Source organism: Diorhabda carinulata, chromosome 3 (genome assembly GCF_026250575.1).
Source record: "Diorhabda carinulata isolate Delta chromosome 3, icDioCari1.1, whole genome shotgun sequence".
NCBI lineage: Eukaryota > Metazoa > Arthropoda > Insecta > Coleoptera > Chrysomelidae > Diorhabda > Diorhabda carinulata.
The window spans coordinates 21,750,871-21,768,033 of NC_079462.1; the positions used below are offsets into that span (position 1 = coordinate 21,750,871).

General features: G+C 33.8%; 2 protein-coding genes across 3 annotated transcripts in view; one reads left to right on the forward strand and one right to left on the reverse strand.

Annotated features, from left to right (window-relative positions):
- The window catches only part of LOC130891369 (serine protease gd-like), a 30,421-nt gene extending 14,902 nt beyond the window's left edge, over positions 1-15,519 (reverse strand). Inside the window, exons 1-4 of one of the 2 annotated variants that reach the window (XM_057796032.1) lie at positions 15,286-15,508; positions 11,494-11,615; positions 8,746-8,960; positions 7,538-7,694 (exon numbers count right to left, since the gene is read on the reverse strand). In XM_057796032.1, the coding sequence (XP_057652015.1) occupies positions 7,538-7,694; positions 8,746-8,949 (361 nt within the window). In that variant the 5' untranslated portion in view covers positions 8,950-8,960; positions 11,494-11,615; positions 15,286-15,508. Of the gene's footprint in view, positions 1-7,537; positions 7,695-8,745; positions 8,961-11,493; positions 11,616-15,285 lie in introns of both variants that reach the window. The other variant, XM_057796031.1, reaches the window with a different exon arrangement.
- LOC130891773 (uncharacterized) lies at positions 10,374-10,865 on the forward strand. Its single transcript, XM_057796736.1, has one exon. It carries the CDS (start codon positions 10,374-10,376, stop codon positions 10,863-10,865), a length of 492 nt encoding a protein of 163 aa, XP_057652719.1.
- Positions 15,520-17,163: the final 1,644 nt, after the last annotated feature.

Sequence of the window (17,163 nt, forward strand, 5' to 3'; positions counted from 1 at the left end):
GATACACTAGATATATGTTTATCCAATACTCAAATTCGTTTCAAACTTCAGCTAACGTATCTTGAGTGATGGATTCGATGTCTGCCTTATTACGGTCCAACCAATGCTAGAAAAGGAGGGATATTAACAGTGCTTCAAGTCTTCATTGGGTACACAGGAACACTCTAGAGAGGCAGCTTGTATCACTAAATTGCTTATACCATCTTCATATGCTCTGGGCTCCAGGAGGATCAACACCATATTAGGTTCGGAATTCACGCTGCACGGATATCACACATTGGCATCTAATAAAGCTTATAACATAAAACGCTTTGTGTTTTTCAGGCGCCATTTTTGACAATTACTGAGCTGGGCGTTAACAGAAGTGCGCTATAGCTATCTAATGAAAATCACGTGAAACTTCGAGCTTACTCTTTAATTATTATTTAATAAATAAAGTTGGAAGGGGAAGGATGTAAACATCGGTATACGTCTTTATTGGACATCGGGGGCTGCATCTAGCCAAGCATATAACATAAAACGCTTTGAAAACTACTGCGATCTAAGGAAAACCACATGCTTCCACAGAGTCTTATTTCGAAAAATATTCATGGATGAATAGCTATGATTTTTTAAGTCTTTTTGATACACCCCGTACATTTTTCATCAAAATGAGTATGAAATAATGTGTATAAAGCTATGTAAAAAATTTTCTTACAAATAAATGTTAATGTGAACGTGTTAATAATAACTATAATACAAAACATGGTCCTTCGAGCCGGATTATAAACAAAACCAGTGAAAATTCGCAATAAACAATATATTATTAACAACTATAACCCAAAAACAATTTACCACGTGCTGCAAGCAACTATCAACGAGTGCAAAGTGATCGACCAAACAAGTAGTCGATACAATATCACGGCGACCAAACATCAACTCAACTGGCCGACTAGTTCAATTGCAAGAATCAGGCAGTTCGACCGAAATCAGAGTGAGTTTGTTCCAAATTATTTATTTCCGAATTTTTCTTTCCATTTGCGATTTCAAAGCTTCTCTGTTTGTGCTTGAACAATTTGATAATATAAAATGGCAGAACTTGGCAAACTAATAAAGAAAAGAGGTGTAATTAAAGCTCAGTTAACTATTTTCACAAAAGCGGTAAATGAATTTGCAACTATATCTAATTTAAGCCAAACAGAAGTTACAAAATTAAAAGATAGGTTACGTGATGCCGAAAATTATCTTGACGAATTCAAATCATATCAATTAGAAATAGAGTTACAGGATGATATAAATTTAGATGAGCAATTAATCGAACGAGAGAGATTTGAAAATTCATATTATGATGCAATCGCTGTTGCTAAAAACATTTTACAAAGCTACAATAATCACGATAATGATACAAATCTTAGCGTGATTTCAGACAAAGCTTGTTGTAAAAACGAGGGTATAAAGCTTCCGGATATATCACTTCCTAAATTCAGTGGAAACTTTGAAGATTGGTTAGAATTCAGGGACACATATAAATGCCTTATTCATGATAGTAAAAAATTAGATAATATTCAAAAATTTTATTACTTGCGAAGTGCACTAGGAGGAACAGCAGCGGCGTCCATTTCCAAAATCAAATATACGGCCGACAATTATGAAGTGGCATGGGCCACAATTTCAAAAAGATTTGACAATACTAAAAAATTAATATATGAACATATTAGAGCTATTTTTTCATTAGAAAATATACAAAAACCGACAGCTGAAAAACTACAAAATTTAGCTGACGATATTCACAAACATTTGGGATCTATTGAACAATTGGGGCAAAATATAACTAATTGGGATCCTCTACTAATTTTTTGGATTACTTATAAATTAGATACTAGCTCAAACCTTGAATGGGAAAGGGAAAATAGAGATCAGGAAGAATTGCCAAAGTTAGATAAATTCCTACAATTTTTACAAAAACGTTCCAATTTTCTTAATATGTTAGAATCAAAGAACAGTCTCAGTTTAAATAAATCAGATTCAAAATTTAGTAATGAGGAAAATAAATTCAATAAACAAAGTAGAGTAAGGTCATTGACCTCAAGTACATATACATGCTCCTATTGCAAGAAAGAGCATTCAATATATCGTTGTGCAGAGTTTCTCGGATTAACAATAACACAAAAAAAAGATTTTGTCAAAAAATCAAATCTTTGCCATAACTGTTTGCGTTCGGGTCACTCTGTCAAACAGTGTAAATTAGGGCCTTGCAAAGTGTGTAAAGCTTGGCACAATACAATTTTGCATGAAAAACTCGAGATAGCGGACAACGCGAGCTCAAGTTCCGCAGCACTAAGCAGTGGCGTAGTGGTACCAGCGGCGGGGCAGGTGCTATTATCTACCGCCTGTTTACTCATTTCAGACAATTTCAATAATTTTCACAAAGCAAGAGCGTTATTAGATTGTGGTTCTCAAACTTCCTTTATAACGGAGGATTTGCAAAAGCGTTTGAATATTGCGACACATAAAACAGATCTTTCAATTTTCGGAATTTCAAACAATATTTCAAGGGTCAGTAAAAGGTGTAAGGTTTCATTTAAATCTATACATACCAATTTTAAAGCGCATGGCAATTGTTATATTCTAAAAGAGATTACAAGTGTGATGCCGTGTTGTCGAATCAACACGCAATCTTGGGCGATTCCAGGTGATCTAAAGCTAGCTGATCCACAATTCAACATTCCCGGACCAGTAGACATGCTCATTGGCGCGGACCTATTTTGGACAATTTTAAGCAATAACAAAATTTCGTTAGGAAAAAATATGCCGCTATTAATTGATACAGTGCTAGGTTGGGTTGTATCTGGGCAAATAAGTACTAACAACGTTGAAAAGGCTTCTTGTAATTTAAGTATAAACCAGGAATTATTAAATTCAATAGCCAAATTTTGGGAAATCGAGGAAATATCTAGCACGCGACAACTTTCTCCAGATGAACAATTTTGCGAGGACAATTTCATCAAAACTACTACCAGAGACGCGAACGGACGTTTTACAGTCACTATACCTTTGAAGCAACAACCTTCTAGTTTAGGTGAGTCGAAAGCTCAAGCCGAAAAACGTTTCTATGCATTAGAACGAAAATTCAGGAGAGATCCAATGCTGCACAGCAGATATATACAATTTATGAACGAGTATAAAGAGCTAGGCCATATGACAATTTGTAACGGCAATGATTCAAGCTTCGAATATTTCATGCCGCATCACGGAGTTTTGAGAGAAGAGAGTTTGACCACAAAACTACGGGTAGTTTTCGATGCATCAGCGCCCTCTAGCAACGGTCTATCCTTCAACAATATTCAAGTCATTGGACCCGTTTTACAAGACGATTTACTATCAATAGTCTTAAGGTTTAGGAAATATAACTATGTAGTTTCGGCAGACATAGTTAAAATGTACCGGCAAATTTCAATAACGCCCGAGCAAAGGCATTTGCAAAAAATTGTATGGCGCGAAAATCCGAGTGATAACCTGGAAGTCTACCAGCTAAATACCGTTACATACGGGCAAGCCTCTGCCAGTTATCTTGCAATACGCTGTTTAGCTAAACTCGCTGAGGATATTCAAGAAATGAACCCGGAAATAGCCGAAATCATTAAGCACGACTTTTATGTAGATGACCTGTTAACAGGTGCACCTACACTTGAGCATGCGCAATACATATGTAAAGCGATAAGTGACACTCTTAAATCGGGATGTTTCGCACTCCGAAAATGGTGCTCTAACGACACCAACGCGCTCAAAAATATAAGTTCAAATGATTTAAAATTCGATATACTAGAATTTGCGCATGATGGCAAAACAAAAACATTAGGCTTGATATGGGTTTGCAATAACGATAAGCTTCAATATAAAATTCATACCAATCCTATAGGTACAAAGGTCACAAAACGCACAATTTTATCTACTATATCAAAAATATTCGACATCCTTGGTTTACTAAGCCCATGTACTATTATCGCAAAAATGATAATGCAAAAATTATGGGAAAATAAATTAGCCTGGGATGACGCTATTCCAAAAGCTATATCTGAAAATTGGGTAAGGTTGGAGAAGGAGCTTCTTATTTTGAACGATCTTGAGTTAAACAGACAAGCTATTTGCAAGAATGCTGTTGAATTACAACTGCATGGTTTCGCTGACGCTTCGGAAAAGGCTTACGGAGCCTGTGTTTATTTGAGAAGTATTGATTCCGATCAAAAGGTTCATGTATCCCTGTTATGCGCCAAAGCAAAGGTGGCACCTATAAAAACAATACCAATCCCGCGGTTGGAATTATGCGCAGCATTGCTTCTAGCCCGCCTAACAGATAAAGCTAAAACTGCTTTAAAAATTCAATTCAAATCTTTCACACTTTGGTCGGACTCAACTATAACTCTAGCTTGGGTACGCACAAGCCCGAATCTGCTAAAAACATTCACGGCCCATAGAGTGGCAGAAATTCAGTCTCTCACTAAACACGCCGATTGGAGGCACATCCCCACCCACGATAATCCAGCAGATATTGCTTCAAGGGGAATATATCCTAGTCAAATTTTAAACTCTGATTTGTGGTGGCGCGGCCCTACTTGGCTAGCTAAGGACCCAAGTTTTTGGCCCAATGACAAGCTGGAGGTGGTTCATGATTTACCTGAACTTAAATCCAGTCTTCTGACCAATGTTGCGCCCCCTACTCTGAGTTTTCCCTTTGAACGTTTCTCAAATTTCTCAAGAATGCAACGAACAATGGCATACATTTTACGATTTAAGGATCATTGTCTTCAGAGAAATCGCAGAAGAGGCGGTTCTCTTACAGTACAGGAGTTAAGTGATTCTCTAAAATGTCTCATTCGAATTTGTCAATCTCAATCGTATTCTACCGAAATTGAAACATTGAAAAATAACAAGCCTTTGAGCTCCCATAGTAATCTATTAAGTCTTAGTCCCTTTCTAGAACCCGATGGTTTGCTACGCGTAGGAGGGCGACTAAAACATTCAAATTACTCCTTTGACAAAAGGCATCCAATTTTGATCAATTCAAAGCATCATTTTTCAAAGCTACTATTTTTACAAGAACATGAACGCCTATTGCATGGCGGCCCTCAGCTGCTCTTAAGCACTATAAGAGAAAATTACTGGGTTATATCCGGTAGAAATCTTGCACGAAAGACTGTTAAGAATTGTGTGAAATGCTTCAAATTCAATGCTAAAACCATACAGCCAATTATGGCCAACTTACCGCGCGATAGAACTAATCCTTCTAGTGCATTTTCAATAGTGGGAGTTGATTACGCGGGGCCATTTATGATTAACGATAAGAAAGGTAGAGGTTGTCGTTTAAGTAAATGTTATATTGGCGTATTTATTTGTTTATCAACTAAAGCAGTCCATTTGGAATTGATTTCTAGCCTTTCTTCAGAATCATTTATTCAAGCGCTATATCGTTTTGTCTCTAGACGAGGCAAACCATCAAAAATATTGTCCGACAATGGAACAAGCTTCGTCGGGGCACAGCGAGAGCTAAAGGATTTTCTAAAACATGGCAGCAACACTATAATCGAGAAATGTAGCTCTCAGAATATAGAGTGGAGGTTTATACCACCCTACTCTCCTCATTTCGGAGGTTTGTGGGAAGCAGCTGTCAAAAGCGTAAAGCATCATTTAAGGCGCGTTTTGACCCAAGTTCATTTATCATTTGAAGAATTTGCCACAGTTCTCGCACAAATCGAGGCGATTTTGAATTCGCGTCCTTTATGCCCACTGAGCTCTGATCCCAACGATTTTGGACCTCTTACCCCAGCTCACTTCTTGATTGGAAGACCAATAATTGCAGCACCTGATCAAGATGTCACCGACATAAAAATGAATCGACTTTCCAGATTTCAGCTCGTACAACAATTAGCACAGCACTTCTGGAACAGATGGAAATCTGAGTACATTGCGGAGCTCCAAAGACGCACCAAATGGAAGTCCAACCAAGGCCATCTAGTAGAAGATTCTCTCGTTTTAGTGAAAGGCGAGAACACTATGCCCACTCAGTGGTTATTAGGTAGAATCAGCAAGCTCCATAGAGGCCCTGACGGTATCGCGAGGGTCGCTTCTATAAGAACTCCCTCTGGAGAAATCATCAAAAGAAGCTTTCAAAAAATCTGCCCCCTTCCAGTTGACCTTTGAAAGCCATCCTTATGCTTTCAACGCGGGGAGTATGTTCACGCCAGAATTAATTCAAAACTCATGAAAACTGGCAACGCTGTCCGACCAACCGACTACTGAGCGAATGGAAGAAATGAGATATATAATAAGTTCTGTTGTTAAAGCTATGTAAAAAATTTTCTTACAAATAAATGTTAATGTGAACGTGTTAATAATAACTATAATACAAAACAGGATAACCTCGAATTGAGCTTATCTAGCTTCTTCAGCGTATATTTTCCAGGCTCATAACATGGCATGGTTTTCTATCATAATTTACGCTAGCTCTAGATATGAATCTAGGTACTCATAAAAGTAACAAATCAATAACCAACTTTTTTTCCGTACTCAGCTTATATTCTGTCCCTTCTTAACGGTAACACGAGATTAGAGCCTCGGGTATAAAATTGTCCTGAATCATTATATAGGTTACTTTTATATGAACGTTATTCATATCATTTACAGATGCTCTCCTCTAGATACACTAGATATATGTTTATCCAATACTCAAATTCGTTTCAAACTTCAGCTAACGTATCTTGAGTGATGGATTCGATGTCTGCCTTATTACGGTCCAACCAATGCTAGAAAAGGAGGGATATTAACAGTGCTTCAAGTCTTCATTGGGTACACAGGAACACTCTAGAGAGGCAGCTTGTATCACTAAATTGCTTATACCATCTTCATATGCTCTGGGCTCCAGGAGGATCAACACCATATTAGGTTCGGAATTCACGCTGCACGGATATCACACATTGGCATCTAATAAAGCTTATAACATAAAACGCTTTGTGTTTTTCAGGCGCCATTTTTGACAATTACTGAGCTGGGCGTTAACAGAAGTGCGCTATAGCTATCTAATGAAAATCACGTGAAACTTCGAGCTTACTCTTTAATTATTATTTAATAAATAAAGTTGGAAGGGGAAGGATGTAAACATCGGTATACGTCTTTATTGGACATCGGGGGCTGCATCTAGCCAAGCATATAACATAAAACGCTTTGAAAACTACTGCGATCTAAGGAAAACCACATGCTTCCACAGAGTCTTATTTCGAAAAATATTCATGGATGAATAGCTATGATTTTTTAAGTCTTTTTGATACACCCCGTACATTTTTCATCAAAATGAGTATGAAATAATGTGTATAAATTTTTATTCTGAATTGAGGATTATTATTTGGTCATTAAAAAAAATCATCCGGATACCGTGGATAAATGTGTACATTTAAAGCAAACAGAAATATTTATGTTCAATTAGAAGTGAATTTAATATTGTTTTGTTTGTTGACAAGTTTTATAAATAGATATTGAGGTTTCTAAATTGTTTCTTAAAACTTACCGGGCTCTCCAGGTCCTCTACAGTACACTCGATTATTATAGGCAATCCTTGTAATTTTCGGTATTAGGTTCGTGAAAGGAAAGTAAATATTGTAAATAACATTTTTCACATAATTATTTAGTTCAGCAAGTTCTGTTACCAGCTCTAGTCTCAATTTCTAAAATGTCAAACACAATTTAACAGAAATTATATCAAAAAATGTTTATGAATTACTACTGAATACGCCAAATGTACGAAAATGAAATAATGTAGAATCTAGAATATGCTATGTAATAGGAGAAATTACTAAAATCATGAACTAATAGATAGTTTTGATTTTCTTAATATGTAACGTAAAGTAAGTTTCCACTTTTCAAAAGTTGTGCTAATGCATCGCTCGATAAACCAAGAAATTTTTGTACTTTTTGTTGTTTTGAATATTTTCTGTATAAATACAATCTTTTGAGACTTGGCATTGAGCTATTCACATTCGTCACTCAATATATATCATATAATTAGTTTTTAGTAAACAAGAAACAAAATATTTTTTCACATTGCATGAGCACGCACAGTTTACTTTTATAACCCACCTTGAAGGTACTCATCCACTCGAGGTACTTTGGCTTGATGCTTAACAAAGATGAATAGCGAAGCAGACTGATCATTTTTATAAAGAATGTGCAATTGAGTTGTATGTGATTACATACTTATTAATACTAATTTCCTAATATTATAATTTTGATCGGAGATTAATTTCGAGTATTGAACTAAGACTTTAGAGTAATATTTGTCTTTCTACCCCTATGAAAATAGTCAATGTAGATTATACTACATGTACCTCAAAATATTCATTGAAATATGAGATCTGAGCTACTCTGTAAGCTCAATATAGCCCTGCAAAAATTAAACATTGTTTCACAAAAAAGGAATCATAAGGTTTGTTCAATTTTTGCGAGGATACTCAGCTTTTGAGTAAAATTATAGATTATTGTAGCAGCAATAAATAATAGTTTTCGAGTTTAGCAAAGAATTAAATTTTCATGGTGGTTTTGTGCTGCAAAGTTACCACATATGTATAAACTGCACACTTGGTTTTACGGTATTTAGTGGTCATAAAACAAATTAAGAAATCAAATTTATCCGTCAAGATTTCTCAATTTTTTTTCTTTTCTTATTTCTTATTCTCTCGTCTGGTTTTAGAGTCCATTCATTATTACAACAGAACTTACCAAATGTTCGTATTGTCCTTTGAATGATGCGTTTACACTGAATTCCATATATGTAGCATTATCATAGGGCAAAACGGCTTCTCCGTATATATTTCCTTGTGTATCTTTATAATATTGGAATACGTTGGGACAAGGATTTTGAGGAACCCTTACACATAATACTGTTGATATAAGTACTGTGAATAATGACCATTTATATTCCATCTTGAGGTAATCTGAAAAATTGATTCAAGCTATGATTCTAATTAAGGATTTTATTTGTATAGATCCAAAACAAAATTAATAGAATCAAACGCACACTTAAAATTGGATTAAGTTGAGAAAATGTCTTTCCAATTTTGTTTTTGCGAGAGACTAAGTTCCAAAATCATTATATGAGCCAGTTTTGTTCTTGGCTTCAAAATTATGGATTTTTTTTAACCCAATTCACTTTGCTCAATTGATTTTTTCATTCTCTTAATAAATAAGATTTATCGGGATCATTAGAATAGGTACTTGTTGCTATCAAACAATTAGGAACTTTATTCGAGGCTTTTTACCATGTAAACTCTACCCTTGGTTGTTCTGATACAAAAGAATCATTTTCTCAAATTTCAAATGCGATCGGTCCATTTTAAATTTTCATCAAATCGAAACAATGCTTCAGAGTAATATTCCTCATTTGACCCTGTTGAAGATAATCAATGTAGATTATACTACGTTCATTCCCAAAAAGTTCACAATGACTTTATTGATTGACAAATCCATCTCTTTTGATGCAGACTAACCCTGAGAAATGCACTGTATTGACTGCTATTTAGTATCTAATGGATTCTAATGGATTCATGTTTTCTCTACAGTTAGAAAACTGCGCATAATCTTGTCCATATTGCGATCCGACAATTAAAAAGCAGAAAAAGCCTTGGACCCAATAACATTCTCAATTAACTGCCTAAGCACGGTGGTCAACAACTTACCCAACAACTAACTGAACTGATTAGAAATATTTTTACATACCACAAAAAAATGCAGAATTATAGGCATAAACCTATTGAGTGCAACATTAAAACTAACAACAAAAACAATAACAAACAAAATAAATAGTATTATATCCCTGTCGGATGAATAGCAAGGATTTAGAACGAGAAGATCATGCACTGATGCAGTGTTTGTTATAAGATAGATTGCAGAGAAGTCGATCGAACAAACCAGCCTACATGTGTTTCATATATCTGAAAAAAGCATTTGACCGGATTCAGTTAGAGGATGTTGTACAATTACCTACGACAGACAAGTACTCCATACCTTATTCAAAATCATAGAGAATCTATACAGCGCGAACAAAATCCAGGCCAAGATCGACGGAGAGCTCACTTAACCAATCTCTGTGGAAAGAGGAATACGACAGTCACTCCTTTTTAACATATTATGGATGAAATAATAAAGTAAGTACGCAGATTGAACGGATGCAAAATGAGTGGTCAAAATATTACAATCCTGTGCTATGCTGACGATGCTGTGCTGTTTGCAGAAATCGAAGACGACCTCCAAAGGGTGCTATATCGCTTTAATTGCTCAGCAAAATTTCTAAATATGATGGTTTCTGCCTCCAAAATAAAAAGCCTGACAATATCAAAAATACCTCTTAGATGCAAGCTGGTCGTAGACGACAAAATAATTCAGCAAGAAATGAAATTCAAATATCTGGGAATAGAATATCCGGATATGGTGATATTGAGACAGAGGTAAAGCAGCAAACAATAAAAGCAGCAAGAGCAGCCGGATGTCTGATCGAAACTATATGGAAGAACAAATACATAAGTATTGAGGCCAAGTCAAGAACCTACAAAACTGTAATCAGACCCATAATGACATACGCAGCAGAAACTCGGCCTGATACAGCAAAAACAAAAAGGCTCCTGAAAACAAGCGAAATGAAAGTCCTACGAAAAATTACTGGAAAAACGCTCCTAGACAGGGAACGTAGCGACGACATAAGGCAAAAATGCAGAGTGGAAAATATTAACGAATGGGTATTGAGCAGAAAGCGCGAATGGGACGAACACATAAGTAGAATGAGCGAGGAAAGAATAGTAAAGATAGCACGAGACAACTCACCACTGGGGAGAAGAAGTATGTGAAGGCCACGAAAACAATGGAGTGATAATCTTACCATCAATTGAGGCAATAGGCATGCTGCGAAGAATGATCAGGCAATCTACCTAAAATGGAGTAGGAAGAAGAAGAAGAAGAAGAAGATGAAGAAGAAGAAGAAGAAGAAGAAGAAGAAGAAGAAGATATTGCAGTCAAACAACATCAAATACTTCCTGTGGTATTGTTACAAAAATTTCCGTCCACGCATTTTCAGCAAATATGACACCCATTTTCGGAAAACATTCCTATATCCTAGATAATTGAAAATTGAAAGCAATGAGCTGCATCAAACTGATGCAGAATTATCTTCAGATATATGATGTTCTGTCTTAGTCTGAGTTATGCAAAAATCCGATGCAAAAATAGTGAGATGATGAAAACGATAACATGGTTATCGAAACGCGCGTCAAATATTGTAATCGTGAGTGTTGGTGTAGTGGTGGTATGAACAGTGTATTCAGTATAAATATCGCCAACGGTTCCAGAAATGTCAACTTATACGAAATTCACTTTTTCCATTTTTTCCTCAAATCACAAGCATGCAGCAAATTTTGAGTTAATTGACAAAGCCGTGTTACCCTCTTTCTAAATTCTAAAAATTGCGGAGATACTGACCTGTCTTCGTATATCTTTGAAAATGTAATCCAATTTATTTAATTAAATCTTAAAAAGTTTTCCTAAGAAATGCAATGGGAAATTCTGATCTTGTAAAATCCACTTTTTCCCATTATTCGGTACTGAAACGGTAAACGATCCGAATATGTTTTAAACAATTTGTATTAAAGTTTTGAATATTCAATAAGTTCTTGCATTAACGTTAACTCACTACTTTCATAAACCAGATAACAATGCGTAAAATCGGCAGTAGATATTAAAATTTCTAGTTGCATTCATTTTTTTCTAAATTTATAGAATTTGACAATGTTTATACTGAAGTCTCAACCATATTTTCATGTAATACAAATTATTATTATTGCTCTTGAAGTATAATACAAAAATAATATTGTAAATTCGTTATGTGTCTTCATTATTTTGGAATAACTTCTTCTAACCAAGATAAAAAGTGTATGGTTCATATGTACCATTTCTTTTACCAATATCATGTAATTTTTCTTATTTGGGGATCACGCTGTCGTTTTCTAAACTGAAGTTTCGCTGTGATGAAATGTGCACTCCATAGAAATACAGTAATTTCAGTCTACTAAGAGCTACTATAAAATATATAACAGAAAAATTGTATGGTATGCTCTAGGCTTGTGACGGAGTCCTATATGAACTAATGGGAGATGGCTTCGAGGTCTAGTTCTATTGGATGCCCCATCACTGGGGCAACGACGACTCGCTCGCTACCCTGAGATCAGAAAAACCAGTGGGCCCAGAAAACATTCTTGATGTAGTTAAAAGTATCTCTGAGTAGTGTGATAGGAAGATGAGCTCTATGGATATGGATAGAAACACATGGCTTGAGATAAGCTAAGGCTTTACTTCAACAGGCACGAAATTCGACTGGTAACTGTCTTTTAAGCGGACACGGTCGTCATCTAAGATGCCATCTTCATGCTATAGGATCATGGCAGAATGATTAACTATCATACATACTTATTAGTTATGAAAATGATAAGAGGTAATAGAAAATTGAAAAAAAGATGTAATTTGGGATAAATCCAATAATTTAATACTAATTCTTTTCGGCGAAATGATTGGACCCGTCGATTAATATTTCCAATCGCGTTTGATGTATAATATATACAAGATGTTGCAATTCAGAGTAATGACGTGATCGTTGAATCTATTGAATAACAATAATGTTAATTTCTGAAAAGCCTCCGCGATCCTCCGATATTTCTAGTGTTTAAACTTTTTTTTAACACGTTTTTATGAGTCTACCTGAATGTTTGTACGATTATAACTGATTTCTTAGTCTCGTTGTTTTCCTACTTTGAGCGATCAGATTTAATTCAAACTTCGTAAACTTGTCAAGGATTGGCGATAATGCAATAATTCGATCACAATATCTGATTATACTCTTTATATTCGCCAGTATTCATAAATTGCTTTCTGTATCCTCTCCTGCAAATCTCGGTACTAACTCTAAATATATGGACCTCCCTTTGAGGTCGCTAAACAGCCCACTCGAGCCGTTCGGACTTTCTCCTTTTATAGAAAATTCTTTTGCTGTGTCCCCTAAGTCTAGTGAAGTGACCTCAGCTGACCGTTTGTTTTGTTTAATTTCGGATTTGAAAATATTTGTGAGTACTAACACTTTATCAATTAAATACCCGATTCTGCATAGTTGCAGCTTCAGAGTTTACTACACGTGTTTACTAGGGGTCAAATAGTCGAAAATAATAAATTAATCGAAAAATATCGATTAATCGGAAAATATAAAAATATCGATTAATCTAAAAAATAGAATATTCGGAAATAATCGGTAAATCGAAAATAATCGATTTTGGTACAGTTTAATTGAATTTAAAAGAGAGTTTTTAAGTGGCTTTATTGCAAAGTAAAAGACTGAAATAGTTATTTATATGCTTAGGTCGCGAAATACCTTTGCCGAGACCGCTTGCGGCCGAGGCAAGATAATCTTGAGGTCGTTAAAAAGTTTCGTGGCTATGGCATACACACTATTTTTCATACAATCGTTAAAATAATCAAATAATATAATAATCAATTTAACGATTGGAAAATTTATTTCCTAAATAATTATTTCAACATAATTCAATATCAGAATCTTACTTCCAAATATCTTTTTTAGGTTCATTATTTGGTTTGTTTCTATTGGGAATTGAACCATAACGTCTTCTGTATGTTCCTAGTGGTATAGTCGCTCTTTATCTTGTTTTATGTAGGAATCAAACCACAATCGTTCTTTTGAAGCTTTATTTCTGATTTTCGAATAATCGAAAATTGATTATTTTGATTAATTGAAAATAATCGATTATTTTATATAATGGATAATCGATTATATTTTTTGATAATTGCCCAGCCCTAGTGTTTACTATACCATACGTTTCTAGCCTTGGTAAATATTTAATAATAAATACTCGATATTAAAAGATGGAAATGTTGGCATTTTAAAAAACTGTTGGACAGTTTTATTTTGAGTCCCCAATCCACGAAAACATTCGAAATTACATACTAGGAGAGACAATAATGTCAACAATGATTATTGTCTATTTTTTTTTCGTTCAATTCTTCATAGGTCCGTTATATTACAAGAATAAGAAAAAAATGTAGGGCAAACTACGTAAGCTTGTAGTCCCAAATTTACAAAATTGCCCAGTTGTTAAATTTTTTGCGAATCTTATATTACAGATTAGATTTTATGAAAATGTTTTTGGATTTAGATGTCTGTTAATTTCTAAGATTCTGTTTTTTTAGTTGTTTAGTAGTTTCCATAATTTTTGATATGAGTTTTTTTGCAGTGATTTTTACGAAAAAAATGTCAAAAAGTTTAGTTTATTTGGAGGTATCGAAATTTTGATTTTAAATGAAATAAATTGAGTAAGCAAGCTAGAAAGTTGCAATACATATGTATAAAAAATATCCTTCCTTGTTAAGGGTAAAGAAATATATGAAGACTTTTGTTATTAAAAAATCATGATCTTGAGCAATATAGATCCAATGAAACTGTGTAATGAAAATAAACATTTTTGTTGCTATTGTGTATACAGGGTGGTCCGGAACTTGATACAAAAAATTCGGGAATGAATAGATGACGTGAAAATAATGCTGCGATGAAAAAAAATTCTCATACGACTATTAGATGAATAATAATTATCTCTCTCAAGTTTTTCCTTATGTCATTAATTTGATCTTCGATAGTATGTAGTACGCATGTTGTTTTATTTAGTTCTACAAAAAATTTTTAATTGTGTTTTCATAATAATAAGTAATTTTCGACAGAATGTCTCTTTATGGCGAACGGTATTCTTGGCACGTACTAAATATCTATATATCTCCTAAACCATAAATTTTATCGTATTAAACAACAAGTACTTTTTTGTTGGAATATCGATTGTAATAATTATTTTTGCTATCTTTAGATTGTACAGGTTGTCCCTGTAAAAGTTACGGATTGCTTATCATGGTATATGAGCCGCCTCTGGCCTTCAGATAGTAGTATAGAATTATTTATTTCGTCAATCAAACTACGTACATACGTAATCATCCATTAAAAGTTAATAGAAATTTTTTTTAATGTCACAGCATATTTTCACGTAATCTACTCACTCCCGAATTTTTTGTATCAAGTCTTGGAACAATTTGAAGTTTATACTGTATTCGTTTTCTTTAAATAATTGATTTCCATTTTATTCGAGTATTTACAGTTTGAACAATAATAACTATGGTATTAGAAAAGTATTTTTGTTTCACTTACACTTTTTCTTGATATTTACGTACCTAATAAAAACAATAATATTTATGTTATCTTTGAATAAATGTTGTTTGTTATACCGATCACTATTCTAATCGCGTACAACCGTTCATCTATTAATAACTATGGAGAGCACGTAAGAAACCTTTAACCTCTACCGACTTTTCGATGTTCATGAAATTGGTACACTAGTTTGAATAGTCATAGACGGATCGAGGAACTGTTAACACTGGACTACCCAACTGAACTGAGGAGATGCGTTGGTATAGTAATTAAACAAATCAGGTTTTTCCGTTTTGCTGTAATACGAGAGATGGTTTATGAATTTATTGATTCTACCATTTCTTAAATGTTTTCTTAGAATAATGATTGTAGGAGATAATCGCCATTGTATGAATACAACTTTACTAATGGCTACTTATTTATATAAGAGAGGATCATATTTTTCATATATTTGTTAATAATATTGGAAATTACTGAACGGTTTTCCCTAATTAATAATTTTCACTTCATTTAATATTTTTCATTATAAACAGTGAGCACAGTAGCCTGGTACTACTTTACACGTAACAAATAGTTCACGCTATGATTATGTTCTTAGTTAGGCTAAAAAATATAGAAAACGCCTCAATTGTCTCGGACAGGGGTTGTATGATTTTTATAAATTTTTGTGCGCAAAAGTCTTGTGATACGTCCGGTATTATGGTAGTATCTAGATTGTTGTCAGATCTTTCCTTTTTCCGGAAAAATAATGAACTTTGCTATTTCAAATAAATCACTCTATATACTTTGTGTTTTTATAAATCCTTAAGAAATACTGATTATTTTCCATGCAATATTCTCTATACCTAAATGCCATAATTAGTCTCTTAATTTATTTTCTAAATATTGAGATGTCTGCCCTATGTAGACAGCGTTACAATTAGAATGAGGCACTTGATATATAGCTTCTTTTGTTTTTTGGTGTTTTAGATTTTAATTTACTGAAATATTTGGATAATCTGTTATGTCCTTTATGACTAACATTAATATCATATTTATTGAAATAGAAGTAATATTATATATCAAGTACTTTGTATTAATTGCGACGCTGTCTACATAGGGCAGACATCTCAGTATTTAGAAAATAGACTAAGAGGTCATCAATACGATAAAAAAAATAGAACTGCATTCAGGAATTAATGAAATAACAAAAAAACATAAATTCAATTATAAAGATACAAAAATTCTTGAAACGGAATCTAATACACGAAAAAGGGAATTTTTAGAAATGGTTCACATTCATAAGAACGAAAAGGCTATAAATGATTAAAAAGACCTAAATAATTTGAGTAAAATTTATAGCTCTATTTTGTAAATTCTAATAAAAAGTACAAAAAAATTAATATTTGAGATGTAAGGACTAAAGAGAAATTAATTTTTCTTATTAGAACAAAATTCTAGTTTTATTTTATTCTTATTTTGATATTCAAGATGAAGGTGATCTATTGATCAATATAAATACGCAAATTGTCAGTGTCAATATTATATTTTGATAGAAACTTAAAGTAAAGTCGAAACGTCATTTTTTATATATCTTTTAAAAATTATTAAAAAAACTAATTTTGAAACAGAAGAGACCTAAAATGAAGAGCATCTAGAAACATATATGAATTATAGATATAGCGTGAATTAAGTCGTACTTTTGCAAATAGAAATATTTCATCTTCAGCGTCTTTTACAAATCTATCTACATTCTCTTTCGTCAAAATCTCCGGTTTTTTTGTATTGTATACTATATTTTTCAAATCGCATTATTTTTCAAATTTTTGGTAGGCCAGGGCGTATATACTTCTTGATTTTTCAGGTATAAAACTACTCAATGCACCATTTGCCGACCCTATTACTTCAAATGGAATGTCTGA

Coding starts and splice junctions, on each gene's coding strand:
- LOC130891773 (XM_057796736.1), top strand. CDS start 10,374: ATGCAAGCTGGTCGTAGACGACAAAATAATTCAGCAAGAAATGAAATT.